A 16,990-nucleotide genomic window follows, 5' to 3' on the forward strand; every position below is an offset into this window, starting at 1 on the left:
CACCGTTCTCCACGACACACCCAAGGATAGCAAGTTGGGTGGTTCTGAACACACACTTGTTCCTGTTATAGGTAAGGTTAAAAGCTTTGGACGCTTGGAAAACTTTTTGGAGGTTGTTGTCATGATCCTGCCGGTCGTTACTGCAGATGGTGATGTTATCCAGATATGGGAATATGGCCTTCAGTTGGCACTGGTCCACCATCCGGTCCATTTCCCTCTGGAAGACCGAGACACCATTCGTGACACTAAAGGGGATGCACAGGAAGTGATAAAGCCTGCCGTCCGCCTCGAAGGCGGTGTAAGGGCGGTCCTCTGGGCGGATGGGGACCTGAGGGTAAGTGGATATTAGGTCTATGGTCGAGTACACCTTGTACTGAGCATTCTGATTAACCATATCCACGATGCAGGGTAGGGGTTACGCATCAAGCTGCGTGAACCTATTGATGGTCTGGCTATAGTCCATGACCACCCTATTTTTCTGCCCGGTCCGAACAACAACCACTTGTGCCCTCCAAGGACTTGTGCTTGGCTCAATGATCCCTTCCCTGAGCAGCCGCTGCACCTCCGACTTAGTGAAGGCTCTGTTCCCTGCGCTGTACCTCCTGCTTTTAGTTGCCACAGGTTTACAGTCAGTGGTCAGGTTGGCGAACAGTGGTGGGGGAGGGATCTTGAGGCTGGAGAGGCCACAAGTGGTGTCCTTAGTGTGGCTGTTGGCATGGTGTTGGGTGGAATGTGCGAGTTGGTGTGTGTGTGTGGTCAGTAGCGGGGTATGTGACGAATTCCCACAGAACTGGGGATTTCTAACAGTGATTGGTGGGAGGGGCCCATCATACTCCATTGTCACACCTTTCAGGTGGCTCTGGAAGTCGAGCCCCAATAGCACAGGGCACACAGTTGAGGCATGACCAGTAATGTAAAGTCTCGATATTCTGTGCCCTGCACCACTAATGTGGCTACACACCCCCCCCCCCCCCCGGATGTCTGTTGTATGCGACCCAGAAGCCATGGCGACCCTTTGGCTTACCAGCCATGTCACAAGTCCGCAGCATTGCACTGTGTCGGAGTGGATAAAACTCTCCGTGCTGCCCGTGTCAAACAGGCAGCTTGTCCTGCACTCCTCCACCAGGATGTCCATCATTGACCTTGCGAGCTGATGGGGAGCACTTTGAGTTGAATTGTTGTCTTGTTCCGGCACTCGTGGGTCATAGGCGGTGCGAGGAGACAGCAACCAAGATGGCCGCCCCTATGCGGCGCTGCTCGATCCTGCTCAAGGTTTGGACTTACAGGCCTTGGCGAAGTGGCCCTTCTTTCCGCAGCTGGAGCAGGTAGCTTCTCGGGCTGGGCAGTGTTTTCAGGGGTGCTTCTGGAGTCCGCAGAAGTAACACTTTGTGGACTCGGTACTGGCATCAGCCGTGGTCGATTCGCCGGCGGGTTGTGAGGTCTGCAGCGTCCACGAGGCCATCGGGAGATCGGGCGCCTGGAGAGCGTCAGAGTTGTGCAGAGTGTCGGTCAGCTCAATCGCCAAATGTAAGGTAAGATCGGTGTGTTCCAGCAGCCGCTGGCGCACGTACACTGACCTGATCCCTGTGACGAAGGCGTCTCTTACTAGGAGCTCCGCATACTGTTCGGCCGTTAGCCCCCGGCAATCGCAGGCCTGCACGAGTGTCTGTAGGGCCCGGACAAACTCAGCGCTCGACTCTCCTGCCCGCTGCCACTTTGCTAAGCGATGACTTGCATAGACAGTATTTACCAGCCACAGGTATTGTTTCCTGAGGGCATTCATTGCACCGTCGTAACTCGGCTGGTCTCCAATCATCGAGTAGACCCATGGACTGACCCTGGAGAGGAGAACTCTGTGCTTCGTGGTGGACTCGGTCACTTCAATCTCCTCCAGGTATGATTCAAAGCAGGTTAGCCAGAGTTCGAAAGCGTTGCAGGCCTCAGGTGTTTGCGAGTCGATGTCCAATTTGTTGGGTATCAAAACGCTCTCCATGCTTTAAAATTACTGCTAATAAAATTGATGCACTATCAATAACTCCAGAAGACTGGAAGTAGAGTAAATACTGAAAGGCTTTTATTAGCAGTAAAACGGAGCACACCCATGCTGGATGACTGTGGGAGTAGCAGTGACACAATCACCTTTATCCAGGGGTCTGTGGGAGGAGCCACAGGAGCACTCAGCAGAGGGGCATGTCCTGACAGATATACATGGATTACCACAAGGAGAGGTTGTTATCTCTCTGATTTCTGGAAATACATGTAGAAAATACATGTGTGAATATGGGAGGAAGTTAGCATAAGGCGTAACATTTTACAAGGGCTGATAAATTCCGTCAATCTATTATCTCACATCAGAAATAAAAGAATTGTGTATGAGTAAGTGGATAAGGGAAATGTTCATAATGGGATTTATCTACAAATAAATTAAGTTCACTCAATCAGAAGACTAATACGGAATCTTTTGCAATGAACTGGGTAATCTGGCCCCTTTAAGAAGGCCTTATCTCCTCAGTTAAGATTTGATTCTCTGCAAGTTGACATGGTCTTCTCCGACCTCAACTGCACAAGTGAGTTTTCGAGAGTTGTCGTCAAAGTGTGCATCGTTTGTCATTAAGACCTGTCTGAGGTCAGAGGCCTCTGTGCTTATGCACATGATATGCATGGAAAACCCAAAACAAATATTGGAAAGTTTTATCCATGCACAAAGAAACTCAACAGGTTTTGCAAATGTTTATGAGTGATGCACAAAGTTGCAATATGTACAGCTATTTCCAGCTTTTTGCCTTTCCTAGCACTAATATCTTTATCAATGTTCAGCAGAGTAAGTTATTTGAGAAATGATTTTGAAAATAATTGATTTGTTGATTGAGTCAAACATAGTTTACTGTATAAACTGAGGATGAACTACTTAGAATTACAGGGATTCAGAACTGACTTTTAAATTATTAAACTCACTCAATCTCCTGTGTATTAAAATTGATTCAATATAAAGTTCAGATATTGAATCATTTTGCTGAATTTCTGGAAGCATGTTCATGATCTCCAATAGTTGATCTCTTTCCCAATTTTCACTGACCCTTTGGACTCATACAGCACATTTTTCTACTAATCTTAACATTTTAGATTGTGTATTTCATCATTTCCTGAGCAAACAGCATGCTTCTGGCTTGAAAGATGAATTTAGTAATTTAAGTAATTACTGTCTCAGAGATTTCCTGTTTCATGATTTCAGCCAAATATTTAATTTATTGAACAAATCTGCTTTTGCAGTGTGCTCTTTAGTCATATTGTACTTCTCTGTGAAACATGCTGATTTGCTGCTGCCATTTTTTGCAAACTTCACTGACAAATTGCTGGTTGAATTATATAGAATTTCATTTTGTAGTTATCATTCTTTATGGAATTATAGGTTTGCAGTTTAATGTATCCCTAACGTGTGCAGTGTTGATTTAATTATGGCCATTCTTTGCAGCACAACTTCTATTTTACTCATGTTTTACGACATAGCTCACAACTTTACTATGATATCGCTAAGATATTCTTCCTGAAGACATTTCTTCTTTTGTTTTCTAGCTATTGATCAAGAGAATTTTTATGACAAATATGTAAAAGAAAAAGATAGTGATCAACAAGCAGCCTTGATAGAAGCAATTGTGATGGTAATTACACACTGCAAGTTATTGCCCAGAGGTCTTGGAGTTGTTCTTGAAGACTACATGGAAAAACATCAGCTGCAGAATAAATTGTGCTCCTTATCAGGTGTGGTGAAACAACTGTTTAAAACTGGCATGCTTATTAATGCTGAAAATTGCATTTTAATTTGATAAATCATTAGGATGTTGGGGTTTGTAAACTTACCAGAGTAATTTCTGGGTAACAGGTTTAATGTATGAGGAAGGATTAAGCAGAGTATATTAAAAGTTTTGAATATTGAAGTGATCTCACTGAAATTGATAAACATTTTTAGGCCTTTATTAAATGCAATACTGATGTTTTTTTGCTTTTTGGGCTGTCTAGCACTATGACTCACAGTGTGAACCACTCAGAACAAAGACAGTGGCAAATGTATTCACCAAGTTAGTAATGGATCTTCAGAATCCTTAACCCATGAGGCCTTTGCTGATACTGTCACCTTTCTTCTGCCACATCCAATTTATTTTATCTTGCTAGTTAAAAAATGACTGCAAACCATTTTAATCCTAAAAATTCATCTCTACCTATTCATGGTGAGTATTTTATAGAAGGGATAAACCATTTCTGTTACCTATCTGACTGATGTAACATTGAGAACTAGGACACTTAATGTATTAGTTCTAATGGTAAGGAAACATGAAATCTACAGATTCTAAAGGAACAACACTGAAGTGCCTCTGAATTCTGTGATTCCAGGTTCTTTTTGACATCAAACAAACACTAGGGGAGGGGGGGGGGTCCCCAACATTTTTAAGCCATGGACCATTAAGCAAGAGGTATGTGAACTAAGGGGCCTTCAACATTCACTGTTAATTAGTTTGGAAATGGCACAAAATTTTCATTTAAAGATAACAATTAGCTTTATTTGTCACATGTACAACGAAATGTATAGTGAAGTGCATTGTTTTAGTCAATGATCAACAAAGTCTGAGAATTGTAGCCTGTAAGTGTCGCTACACTTCTGTTGCCAACATACATGCCCATAGCTCATTTGCCTTTGGAATGTAAGATGAAAGGAAAACACCTGGAGGAATCCCACATAGTCACAGAGAAAGCATACAATCTGGGGACTGAATAACCAGGACTTAAAATGGTTATTTGCAGAGATTTTAATTTTAAGTATTAGATTTTATTCTCAACCTCAGAAAAATATTTCTTAAATATTGTACCTTCAAAAATATCTGCTGTAGTCAACACTGGATAAATAATGTTAGCAGCCCACTAAGAGAGATGCAACAGAGTTATCTCCCTGAGTTGGAGAGATACAGCACAGAAAGAGACCCTTTGACTCACCAAGTCAATGCTGTGCATCAGCCACCTATTTAAAACAATATTACATTAATCTTCATTTTGTAATCTGCCCACATTCTACACACTAGAGGCAATATACAATAGCCATTTAACCTACCAGGACACATACTTTTGGGAGTTGAGGAAAGTGAAGCACCTGAATAAAACTCATGAAGTTACAGGACAAGTTTGTAAACTCTGTGCAGACAGGATTGACCCTGGGTCTCCAGCACCATGAGAGTAGCTCTATTACTTACGTCACTCTGTTGCTGGAGATTCTAATGTTAATACCAATTATCCTAATGTGCACAAATAGCTCATACTGAAAAAGGTATCAGCCTCCAAATAATACTTCCAATTATTATGGGAATTCTGTCTTTATTGTATGATTTTAGCCATGAAAAGTTTGTTTTTAAACTAGGAATGTTCAAGCAGAATATTGTTCAGCTCTTGGGATTAATATTGTAACATTTGGTGTTTTATTTTATTTTAAATATAACAAGTGTCTGGCATCAGTATTAATAATAGTTGATCTTACCCCTTGTCCTGCATTTTGTTTGAAGTTAAAAACAATAGAGACATGCTTTGTTTGGTATACTTGTGAATGATGGTGTGTAGGCTCTGGGTAGGACAAAGGAAGTGTCCACCAGGTTGATATAGCCTCTAATGTTTAACTTGGATTGCAGAGACTAGCTGGCAATTTACTGTAGACACACCTGAAATTATTGCCTATTTTTAAATTAAAATCTTGATTGTTTAAAAAGGACCACTGCCACAAATTCTGTTACTTTTCTTATACAGTTATATATATATCTTCAGCAAAAATGAAAGCTGCTAACAATTCCTCAGAGTACAAAAATTAGATGTGATTTATCTTAAGTAATATGTCTGAAAAATTGATGAGTCATATCACCATTTACAGTTGAAGACGAATCGGTTGTTCCAAGGTGCCTGCATTTGTTTGTATCCAAAGCAATCAAGGAAACTTTAAGGCATGTCATCTCCTTGCTGCATATGTGGCAAGCACTGGAAAATTCTGGCAAATGCCTTAAACAAGTCCTTCCTGAGAATTTACTCAGTAAAATACCAAAAGAGTGGGATTATATGCCAAGAGAATTTAAAAGAAGAGAATACAGAAAAAGTAGGTAACTTTTTGTTCTCTGATAATGAAAATGAACTGTTATGTATACAGGCAACAATAAATATATGAGTTCAGCAAGGGATTTTATATAACAAATAACACGTTTATTAAACACTGAAAACAAACCCCCCAAAAGGAAACAAACATTAACGTAACCGGAAACAGCTGCTGTGCGGCAGCTTAAACAGTTCTTAAAACGATGCAGCTCAAACAGTTCTTTAAAGTAGTATTGCCAAAAGTTCGAAATGCTCACAATCCATTTAAAAGGAGAGACTTTTTAAGATGATTTAAATTCTCTTTCACGTTGTTTTGCCTCGATCCCCGATGTCGAACTTCTCCCACGAAGAATTTACGAAACGAAACGGCTTAAAGGCACTGACCTTTCCTTTATCACACTGTCCTCAATCTTCTGCTATCCCACAGAGATTAACACGAGAACAGTCAACGAATTCCTTTTGAATAAGGATTAAACAAGGTCGAACCCGTTTCACCGCCAAAATAGATTCTCCTCGATCTTTAACTCCCGAACTCCGATCTTCACTCTCCACTGATCCTCAACTAGCAGTATTGTAAAGAAACTGCTGGCAATGACCTTTTAAACTTTAGGCATTAGATAAAAACTTCATCCTTCAACTAAACTGCGTCATCACATTAAATCACGCAGCAGCATGAAGTCAACATGGCAAATCCAGCCACGAACTGCCCCTCCTCACAGGGTGGGGTCTTCCTTTTATAACCTGTAAAAAAAACCTGTCACCTGATCTTTACTGGCGGGAAAATGACGTCACTCCGCCATCACAAGACCATTACCTCAAGTCCAGTATAGCTTCAACCCCAGTCACGTGACAAGGGTACCACTGTCATGTCACGAGTACGTAACAGAACAAATATCATTTAAATAATTTTACACATAGTTTTAAGAAAGAAACTTCTGTTGTGAGAGCTACGTGAAGAATACATTCAAAGGTTCAGAGTGAATCATCTCATTTTAAAAAATTGGTAACAGTTCCATGAATTCAGTTTATTTGATGACAGCTGAATCTTTACTCCGGCTTGCAGTTTGCTGTGCCTCCCCATATGACTGGGCAGTGATTTCTGTGGGGTTTCAGCAGGATATGAAAAAAAAGGTGCTGGGGTTATAAATTCTTCAACCTCAGCATGTCTGTATACTGGGTTTCTATCCCAGAGCCTTGCTCCACAATAAAGCCAAAGCCCATTTTACTGAAAATTACATTGATACATTGTCAATAAACAGAGGATATTAATTGTGTTGAAATAAATGTTGTTCTTCAAGATTAACAACACTAATTAAGATCTAAACTTTCTTTTTCAGATTTTACAAAACTTGCTGCTCACGTTTTCTCAGTTTTAATTGATAACCTACCTGCAATGATTTCTTCATTGCCTTCAACAATTAAGTACCTCTTCACTTTGGTACAAAGAAAATTTCCAAACAATATTCCTGAGCTCAGAAATTCATACCTTCTTTGGCATGTTATTACAATTATTTGCAGAACACTAGAAGATGGAAATGCCATGGAATTGTTGTCAGGTGTTACTATAGATAGATGGACTAAAGAGAAACTGGAGTTGATGAGTGACTGTCTGCTAAGCATTGTGGGCCAGCAAAAGGACAATCCCAAACCAGTAATACAGAAGGTCATCAACTGTCTGGAAAAACAAAGACCCAAATGGATTGAAGTTCAACTGCAAAATGCAAAACAGTTCTGTTCAGAAAGGTAATTAGCAATAAATTGCATTATTCTGATTTGAAATATGGTTTGAAAATAGTATGTTTATCATGATGATGTTTATCATTATAGTTATTTAAATTATTAAATCGAAAGTGTACAAAGTACAAATCTTGAATGAAGTATCACAAATCTTTTTTATCATTGGGACTGAGTAAAAGTTATGTAGTAGATAGGAATTTAACATTTATGTTTAACTCACATATGAATCACGTTCTTTATTTCAAGCCATCAATTTGTTCTCTTTCGATGCCAGGTAAATGTACTCATCCCACAGTTACATGAATGTTTATGTATACCCATTTTCAAAATGTACTGTATGGCTCATTTTCTCAATTTTTGCCAGATTACAATTTTTAAAAACATGCAACAGGAAGATCAAGCAGTTGAATGTCAAGTTCAAAATATTTTCATATCTTAAGCCAACTGAATCCCTCAGTTTTTACAAGTGCTATTACAGTGAAATTATGCGCTTCGCTATTTTCTTCTTGCACAGGTAGCATGTGGACTGACAGGAAGACTTAATTTCCTGATGCGATATACTTTTTGAAAACTCTCACTGGAAGTTCTACACAAGCAGAACGGCATGTGGAGGACCTTAGGCAACACAAACTTGACAGTGGGTCACAAGGGAGGAAAGGAAAAATAAACAGTGATTCAGCAAAAATAAACAGGGGAGTCACAATCATACCTCCAGTTTTCTGAACATCAATAAATCTAGAAATTAAATTCCCTGATAACAGAAATATTCAGCATGCTGGGAGAGGTTCACCAAGTGGTCTCTTATGATTCTGAAGCCATAAAGGCAAAATAACAAGGGAATGATGCAAGGAAACTGATAAGAAGCATATAGTGGGTATTACTACATGTCCTGCTACTAGTGTATTGAATGGAGAGGACATCTGAAAGGGAAGATTAACCACTTGTGTACTTTAACCTACTATTAATTTTGATCTCAGATAGGAATGACGTTCATTTAATTTCTAAACTATTACCAACATCAACATTCATGTTGATATTGGAATTGATTTATCATTGTCACATGTTCCAAGATACAGTGGAAAAACTTGTCTTCCACTCTGTTCATTCAGATCAAATCATTACACGGTGTATTGAGGCAGGACAATTTAAAACAATATCAGTGCAGAATAAGGTGTAACGTCTACAGAGAAAGTGCAGAGTGGATGGCATCAGTTAGTCTCGCGAGACTATGGATCTGCACCTGGAAACTCTTGCTTCAGTCTCACCAGGGCACAGGTTGTATGGGAGACCAGCAGTTGCCCCTCTCCCCTCTCCACGCCACCGATGTTGTCCAAGGGAAGGGCAGGGGCCAGCTTGGCACCAGTACTCTGCAGAAAGTGCATAGTAGGTAATAATAAAGTGCAAGATGAGGTAGATTTTCCGGTTAACGTGCTTTAAGGCTTTTGTATCTGTCTGATGGGAGAGAAGAGAAAAGAGACTATCTGGGGTGGGTGTGGTCTCTGATTATGCTGACATTCAGACATTGGAATTTGTAAGGTAGAGGGAAAACTCAATATAATGACGAGATACGTGGATGGGCCAGGACACTGAAATAACTGTTTGCAATGTGTGAGTGTTGCAGTACTGGATTTGTTCAATAGCATTTTAAAATTACATCTCTTACTTTTTTTGGAATTTCTTCCTGCACTGGACACGATTTCATGGTGACTCACTTAAGGAATTTCCACATTCTCCACATTCACCCTACTCTGCTACAATTCAGCACCCAACTAACCTCCTAGCATCTCTTATTTCCTTAGATTTTCCACGTTATTTGCAAGAATATTTAAATGTTTGTTCTGGAACTGATTTACTAACAAGCCATGAATGTACTTGAGGCAGAGAAACATAACCGACAGAACTGCTCTATGACAGATATCATAGCATCTGTCATCCACCTGGCCCTGACACACTTAGAAAACAAGGACAATTATGTCAGAATGCTGGAGGTGGAAGAGCACAAGTCCCGGTGCCAGGCAAATAACCTCTTCCCCAATATCAACAAGACAAGGGAGATGGTTATCAACTTCTGGAGAACTTGCAACACTCACACCCCTCTACATCAGCAACACAGCAGTGGAAGTTGCGAGCAGTTTTAAGATCCTATGAGTGTACATCTTGCAAAACCTCTCATGGTCTCAGAGCACATTATACAAATTAGGAAAGCTCACCAGTGCGTCTAATTTCTGAGGAAGCCGAAAAGAGCTGGACAATGCACATCTATACTCATGTCATTCTACAGATGTGCTGGCAGAGGCGCAGGGAAGGCCTGATCGTGGCAAGTGGAGTTGGGGTTGAAGCAGAGTCAAGGCAGAGTTGTGACGTCCCCAAGAGTGAAGCAAGTCCTGAAGTCTGATTGATTCAAGTGCCATGCTGAATTGGAAAAGTCAGGTACAGGCTGAAACATGGCAGCAGATCCAGGCTCCAGGGCAGCCCAAGAATGAGGAATGACCCAATGCTTGGACAATTTACTTGCTGGGCCATATTGAAAAGGTCAGGGTGTTGGGACTGGAAGCGAGGCGAGGGTTGGTTCTGCTCACTGATCCACAACGTTTGCTAGCTCTAAGCTAAATGCTGTGCTGGCTGCAGTAATGACTGGCTTCATGTCTGTGGTCTCACTGGGCTTTTTGGGCTTTGTGTTTACTGGGCTTTGTGATGAATTCTGGCTGCTGTCTGTTCCAGCTGCAGTGATGCCTGGCTTTGTGTCTTGTAAAACTCCAGTTCTGAATGGTATTGGCTTACTATTATTGTTGCCGTGATTTGTGTTCTCTCTCTCTCTCTCTCTCTCTCTCTCTCTCTCTCTCTCTCTCTCTCTCTCTCCCTCCCTCCCTCCCTCCCCCTCTCTCTCTCTCTCTCTCTCTCTCCCTCTCCCTCTCCCTCTCCCTCTCCCTCCCTCTCCCTCTCCCTCCCTCCCTCTCTCTCTCCCCTCTCTCCTTATCTTCCTCTCCCCATATCTCCCCACTCTCCCATCTCCCCCAACCCCCATCTCCCTTTCCCCCCTCACTCACCATCTCCATATTGGTAGTTTGATTGTCTTTTTTTAATCATTTATTTTGTGGTTACTTTGTTTTGTGGCTGCCTGTAAGGAGATGAATCTCAAGGTTGTACTTTGATAATAAATGTCCTTTTAACTTTAGAGAGCATCCTAACAAGCTGCATCTCTGCATAGTATGGACACTGCATTGTGGCAGACAGGAAAGTTCTACAATATGTAGTCAAAACAAGTCAACACATCATCAGGAGCTAGCCTACCTGCTGTCATATATACAAATAGGGCCAATAATATCATGAAGGATTCCACCCACCCCTCTGATGGACTGTTTGCCCCACTCCCATCAGAGAGGAGTCTATGTAGCATCCACACCAGGATCATCAGACTCAAAAACAGTTACTTTGCCCAAGCAGTAAGGCTTATCAACATCTCCACCCACTAACTCCACCACTACTTTATCATTTCCTGTCAGACACCTATGTACAGCCTAGGAGTATACATCAATCTATATATATAAGCTACCTTATGTATTCATATTTATTGTGCTTGGCTTTTATTATTGTGTTCTTTATTGTTTTTTATTGTGTTGCATTACGTTCAGAGTAACAATTATTTTGTTTTCTTTTAGTATTGTGTACTAGAAATGTCATTAAACAATCTTGATAAAAGCTCCACAGTGACCTTTATCTTTGCTTATTTGGTCAGGTCCCCTTTACCAGCTGAAGTCCTACTATTAGTTAGCACAGGATAAGATCTATTAAGAGCCTGTTATTCTTTGCCAACATGCACAATGCAAAATGATAATTAAATCAATGCACCATGCATTTTAAGTATGCCCAAGAGCAGAGTGTTTTTTAAAAAGCCTGGAATCTGTGACACTGAAAGAAAATAGCCTGGGGTCCCCTTGCAACACTGCTCTAAGGCATGTTTCTGATAGTAGAAAGTTTTCAAATCCTTTCTGTCTTTGTGGAAAAAAGCATCATTCCAGAAGCAGTTTTATTAGAAACCTATTGTTAATATTATAAAATTGAAAAAGAATTTTGAACAATATGATATTGATCAACGAATTGGATTCTAAAGAGATCATTAAATAAATTATAGGAAATCTTGAGGTGGAGCATTTCTGAGAGGTGATTCTCCCATTTGGCACCTCATTTAATAAAAGATTCAAGGTTGTTTAATGTCATTTCCTGTACACAATTGTATGGAGAATGAAATAATTGTTACTCCAGATATGATCCAGGACCAAAAATTAAACAAAAGGTAAAGAACACAATAATAATGAAACACAATAAATATAAATATATAAGTTAGCTGATATACATAGACTGATTTTATGTCCATAAAGTGACGCTAGGTTGTACAAAAGGTGACTGACAGGAAATGATAAAGTAGTGGCGGAGTTAGTGTATGCTGTTGATCAGCCTTATTGCTTGGGGAAAGTAACTGTTTTTGAGTGGGTGGTCCTGGCATAGATGCTTCATATCCTGCTCCCTGATTGGAGTGCGATAAACAGTCCATGAGCAGGGTGGTTGGGATTCTTCATGATGTTACTGGCCCTTTTCTGGCACCTTTCTGTATATCTGTCCTGTTGAAACACATGGAACTGCATTTTTCAGCTATGATGCCTCAGATTCCGAAGTGCTGGCATTTCTCCCAGTAAGCACTGGTAAATTTCAGAACTGCTGAAGCAATGAAGTTACAAACCTACAGACAAAGCTTCAACAACCATTGCTGCTGTAGTTAGCTTCTTGTTTTCTAATGGAGCTTAGTGGTACAACTTGGCTGTTGTTCTCAAGTCAAGTCAAGTCATTTTTATTGTCATTTCGACCATAACTGCTGGTACAGTACATAGTAAAAATGAGACAACGTTTTTCTGGACCATGGTGTTACATGACACAGTACAAAAACTAAAAACTATTGTATTCATGTGGGACTCACACTGTGAGATTGTAAGGCTGTGCCATTTCTCTGCCCAAATTTCCGTCTGATGTGTATCCCACTGTATCCATTGATAACCTTCCTCAATATTCACATTTTTGTGTTGTTTGAAAATGTACTAATCTGGCAGCCTCCATTTTCATCCACAATATTTATGTTACCTTAAACAACGAAGATCTTAACACTAATCATAAGACCATAAGATATAGGAACAGAATGAGGCCATTTGGCCCCTCGAGTCTGCTCCGCCATTTCAGCATGATTGATCCATTTTTCTTCTCAGCCCCAATCTCCTGCATTCTACGCTCCACCCCCCCGTATCCATTCATGCCTACCAATCAAGAATCTGTCAACCTCTGCCTAAAATATACATGAAGACTTGACCTCCGTGGCACCCTATGGCAAAGAATTCCACAGATTCACCACACTCTGGCTAAAAAAATTCCTCCTCATCTGCATTCTAAAAGGGCATCATTCTGCTCTGAGGCTGTGTCCTCAGGTCTTACACTCTCCCACGATAGGAAACATCCTCTCCACATCCACTCTATCAAGGCATTTCACCATTTGATAGATTTCAAAGAGCTCACCGCTCATTCTTCTGAATTCCAGTGAATACAGGCCCAGAGCCATCAAACGCTCTTCATGTGACAAGCCATTTAATCCTGGAATCATTTTTGTGAACCTCCTTTGAACCTTTTCCAGTTTCAGCACATCCTTTCTAAGATAAGGGGCCTAAACCTGCTCACAATACTCCAAGTGAGGCCTCACCAGGGCTTTATAAAGTCTCAACTTTATGTCCTTTATTCTTATTATCCTTTATTCAACTATATTCCTGTCCTCTTGAAATAAATGCTAACATAGCATGCCTTCCACACCACAGACTCAACCTACAAATTAACCTTTAGGGAATTCTGCACAAGGACTCCTAACGCCTTTTGTGCCACAATTTTTTTGTATTACCTCTCCATTTAGAAAATAGTCAAACCTTTCATTTCTTCTACCAAAGTGCATGACCTTACACTTCCTGCCATTGTATTCCATTGCCACTTCTTTGTCCATCCTCTTAATCTGTTGTCCTCTCTATTTCCTCAAAAATACTTGCCCTTCCACCTAATTTCATGTTGTCTACAAACTTTGCAACAAAGTCATCGCTTCCATCATTCAAATCATTGACATAAAATCTAAAAGGAATCAGGCCCAACACAGACCCCTGTGGAACACCTCTAGTCACCATTAGCCAACCAGAAGGCTCCCTTTATTCCCACTCTTTGACTCCTGCCAATCAGCCACTGCTTTATCCATGCTAGAATCTTTCCTGTAATACCATGGGCTTGTAGCTTGTTAAGCAACTCATGCATGGCACTTTGTCAAAGGCTTTCTGAAAATTCAAGTACACAACATCAACTGATTCTCCTTTGTCTATCCTGCTTACTGTTTCTACAAAGAATTCCAACAGATCTAGGCAAGGTTTTCCCTTAAGGAAACCATGCTGATCACGGCCCATTTTATCATGTGTCTTCAAATACTTGAGACCTCATCCTTAACAGTTGACTCCAACATCTTTCCAACCACTGAAGTCAGACTAACTGGTCTATTATTTCCTTTCTTTTGCCTTTCTCTCTTCTTGAAGAGTGGAGTGACATTTGCAATTTTCCAGTCTTCCAGAACCATTCTAGAATCCAATGATTCTTAACAGATCATTTCTCATGCCTCCACAACTTCTTCAGCCACTGTTTCAGGATTCTGGGGTGTACACCATCTGATCCAGGTGACTTATCAGCCTGGATGTCCAGTCTTATACACTTCAATTCCCCATCAAAAAGGCCTCAAAGCCCTCCGCTACTTTCTGGACAATAGACCTCACCAGTTCCCCAACACCACCACACTCCTCAGGTTGGCGGAACTGGTACTCACACTTACATTGACGATTACATTGGTACTGCTTCCTGCACCCATGCTGAGCTCGTCAATTTCATCGACTTTGCCTCTAACTTTCACCCAGCCCTCAAATTCACTTGGTCCGTCTCGGACACTTCTCTCCCCTTTCTCAATCTCCATCTCTGGAGATAGACTGTCCACTGACATCTTCTATAAACCCACTGACTCTCATAACTACCTTGATTATACCTCTTCCCACCCTGCCAAATGCAAAAATTCTATTCCCTATTCCCAGTTCCTCCGTCTCTGCTGCATCTGCTCCAAGGATGAGGCTTTCCGTTCCAGGACATCCCAAATATCCTCTTTCTTTAAGAATCATGGTTTCCCTTCTGCCGTCATCAATGATGTCCTCACCCGCATCTCCTCCATTTCCTGCATGTCGGTCCTCACCCCATCCTCCCATCACCACAACAAGGACCATGTTCCCCTTGTCCTCACCTATCACCCCACCAGCCTCTGGATCCAGCATATTATCCTCCACAACTTCTGCCACCTTCAACAGGACCCCACCACTAAGGACATCTTTCCCTCTTCACCCCTCTCTGCTTTTCACAGGGATCATTCCCTCCGCGACTGCCTGGACCACACGTCCCTTCCCACAAATCTCCCACCTGGCACTTATCCCTGCAAGCGTAAGTGCTACACCTGTCCCTACATCTCCTTTCTTACCACCATTCAGGGCCCCAAATAGTCCTTCCAGGTGAGGCAACACTTCACTAGTGAGTGTGTTGGGGTAATCTATTGCATCCGGTGCTCCTGGTGCGGCCTCCTCTACATTGACAAGACCCGATGCAGATTGGGGGACCGTTTTGTCAAGCACCTACGCTCTGTCCGCCACAACAGACAGGATTTCCTGGTTTCCACTCACTTCAACTCTCCTTCACATCCCCATTCGGATATTGCCATACATGGCCTCCTCTACTGCCATGATGAGGCCAAACTTCAGTTGGAGGAACAACATTTCATATACCGTCTGGGTAGTCTCCAGCCCCTTGGTATGAACATCGAGTTCTCCAACTTCCGGTAATTCCCTCCCTCTCCCTTCCCCCATCCCACCTTCACTCTGTCTCCTCTTCTAGCTGCCTATCACCCCTCATGACTCTGCCTTCTTCTACTACCCATAGTGCTTTACACAGATTCCTTCTTCACCTCTCCTGCCTATCCCCTCCCTGCTTCCCCTCCCCCACCCCTTGATCTTTCCTCTGATTGGTTTTCCACCCTCCCCCCACCTTCTTCATAGGGCCCCTGCCCCCTCCTCCTTTAGTCCTGACAAAGGGTCTCAACCCGAAACGTTGACTGCTTCTTTCAACGGATGCTGCCCAACCTGCTGAGTTCATCCAGCTTTTTTGTACGTCTTATCAACCTTCATACCTTTCAGTTTCCCAATCACCTTCTCTTTAGTAATGGTAACTTCATACACATCATGACCCCCTGATACCTGGAACTTCCACCATACTGCTAATGTGTTCTTCCAGCATTTCCTTTTCCCCCATTACTATTTATCAAGCAATATCCACTCTGACCTCTCTTTTACACATTATTTATCTGAAGAAACGTTTGATATCCTCTTTAATACTATAGGCTAGCGTACTTTTGTATTCCATCTTTACCTTAATGACTTTTTTTTAGTTGCCTTCTGTTGATATTTAAAAGCTTCCCAATCCACTACCTTTCCACCATTCTCGCTCTTTGGCTTTTATGTTGGTTTTGACTTCCCTTGTTAACCTTGTCATCTTGCCTTTAGAATGCTTCTTCTTTGAGATGCAGAACACCACTGCTCACAGTCTACCTGTCTGAATAATGACCCTACATCACGGTCTTTTAAATCAAGCCAATTTTGTATCCGTTTTACCAACTCACTGTGGATCCCATTTGATTTGAACCTATTATCAATCTGAGTTTTTTGAGGAAGTTACGATGATGATTGATGAGGGTAGGGCAGTGGATGTTGTGTATATGGGCTTTAGTAAAGCATTTGACAAGGTCCTTAGTAATAGGCTTGTCAAATGGGATCAATAGTGAGTTGGTATAATGGGTATTTTACAATATATATCAAATGTCCAATTTTTGAAACAGGACTTCCGTCCATAAAAAGCCTATCTAACTTTCTCTAGTAAGTCCATGGTTTCCCTAATGTGTGTTGATCCTATTCCTAAGAATTCTCTCTGGTGATTTCCCTACTACTGATGAAAGGGTTAGACACAGACAGACAGACAGACATAC

General features: G+C 41.5%; 1 protein-coding gene across 6 annotated transcripts in view; it reads left to right on the top strand.

Moving 5' to 3' along the window:
- kiaa0825 (KIAA0825 ortholog) overlaps positions 1-16,990 on the top strand; it is a 341,406-nt gene that overhangs the window by 93,499 nt on the left and 230,917 nt on the right. For 5 of the 6 annotated variants that reach the window (XM_059969308.1, XM_059969307.1, XM_059969304.1 and 2 more), the window contains 3 exons: positions 3,574-3,759; positions 5,906-6,124; positions 7,458-7,863. In XM_059969308.1, the coding sequence (XP_059825291.1) occupies positions 3,574-3,759; positions 5,906-6,124; positions 7,458-7,863 (811 nt within the window). Of the gene's footprint in view, positions 1-3,573; positions 3,760-5,905; positions 6,125-7,457; positions 7,864-10,138; positions 10,271-16,990 lie in introns of those variants that run through there. The other variant, XM_059969309.1, reaches the window with a different exon arrangement.

Source organism: Hypanus sabinus, chromosome 5, assembly GCF_030144855.1.
Source record: "Hypanus sabinus isolate sHypSab1 chromosome 5, sHypSab1.hap1, whole genome shotgun sequence".
NCBI classification, from domain to species: Eukaryota; Metazoa; Chordata; class Chondrichthyes; order Myliobatiformes; family Dasyatidae; genus Hypanus; species Hypanus sabinus.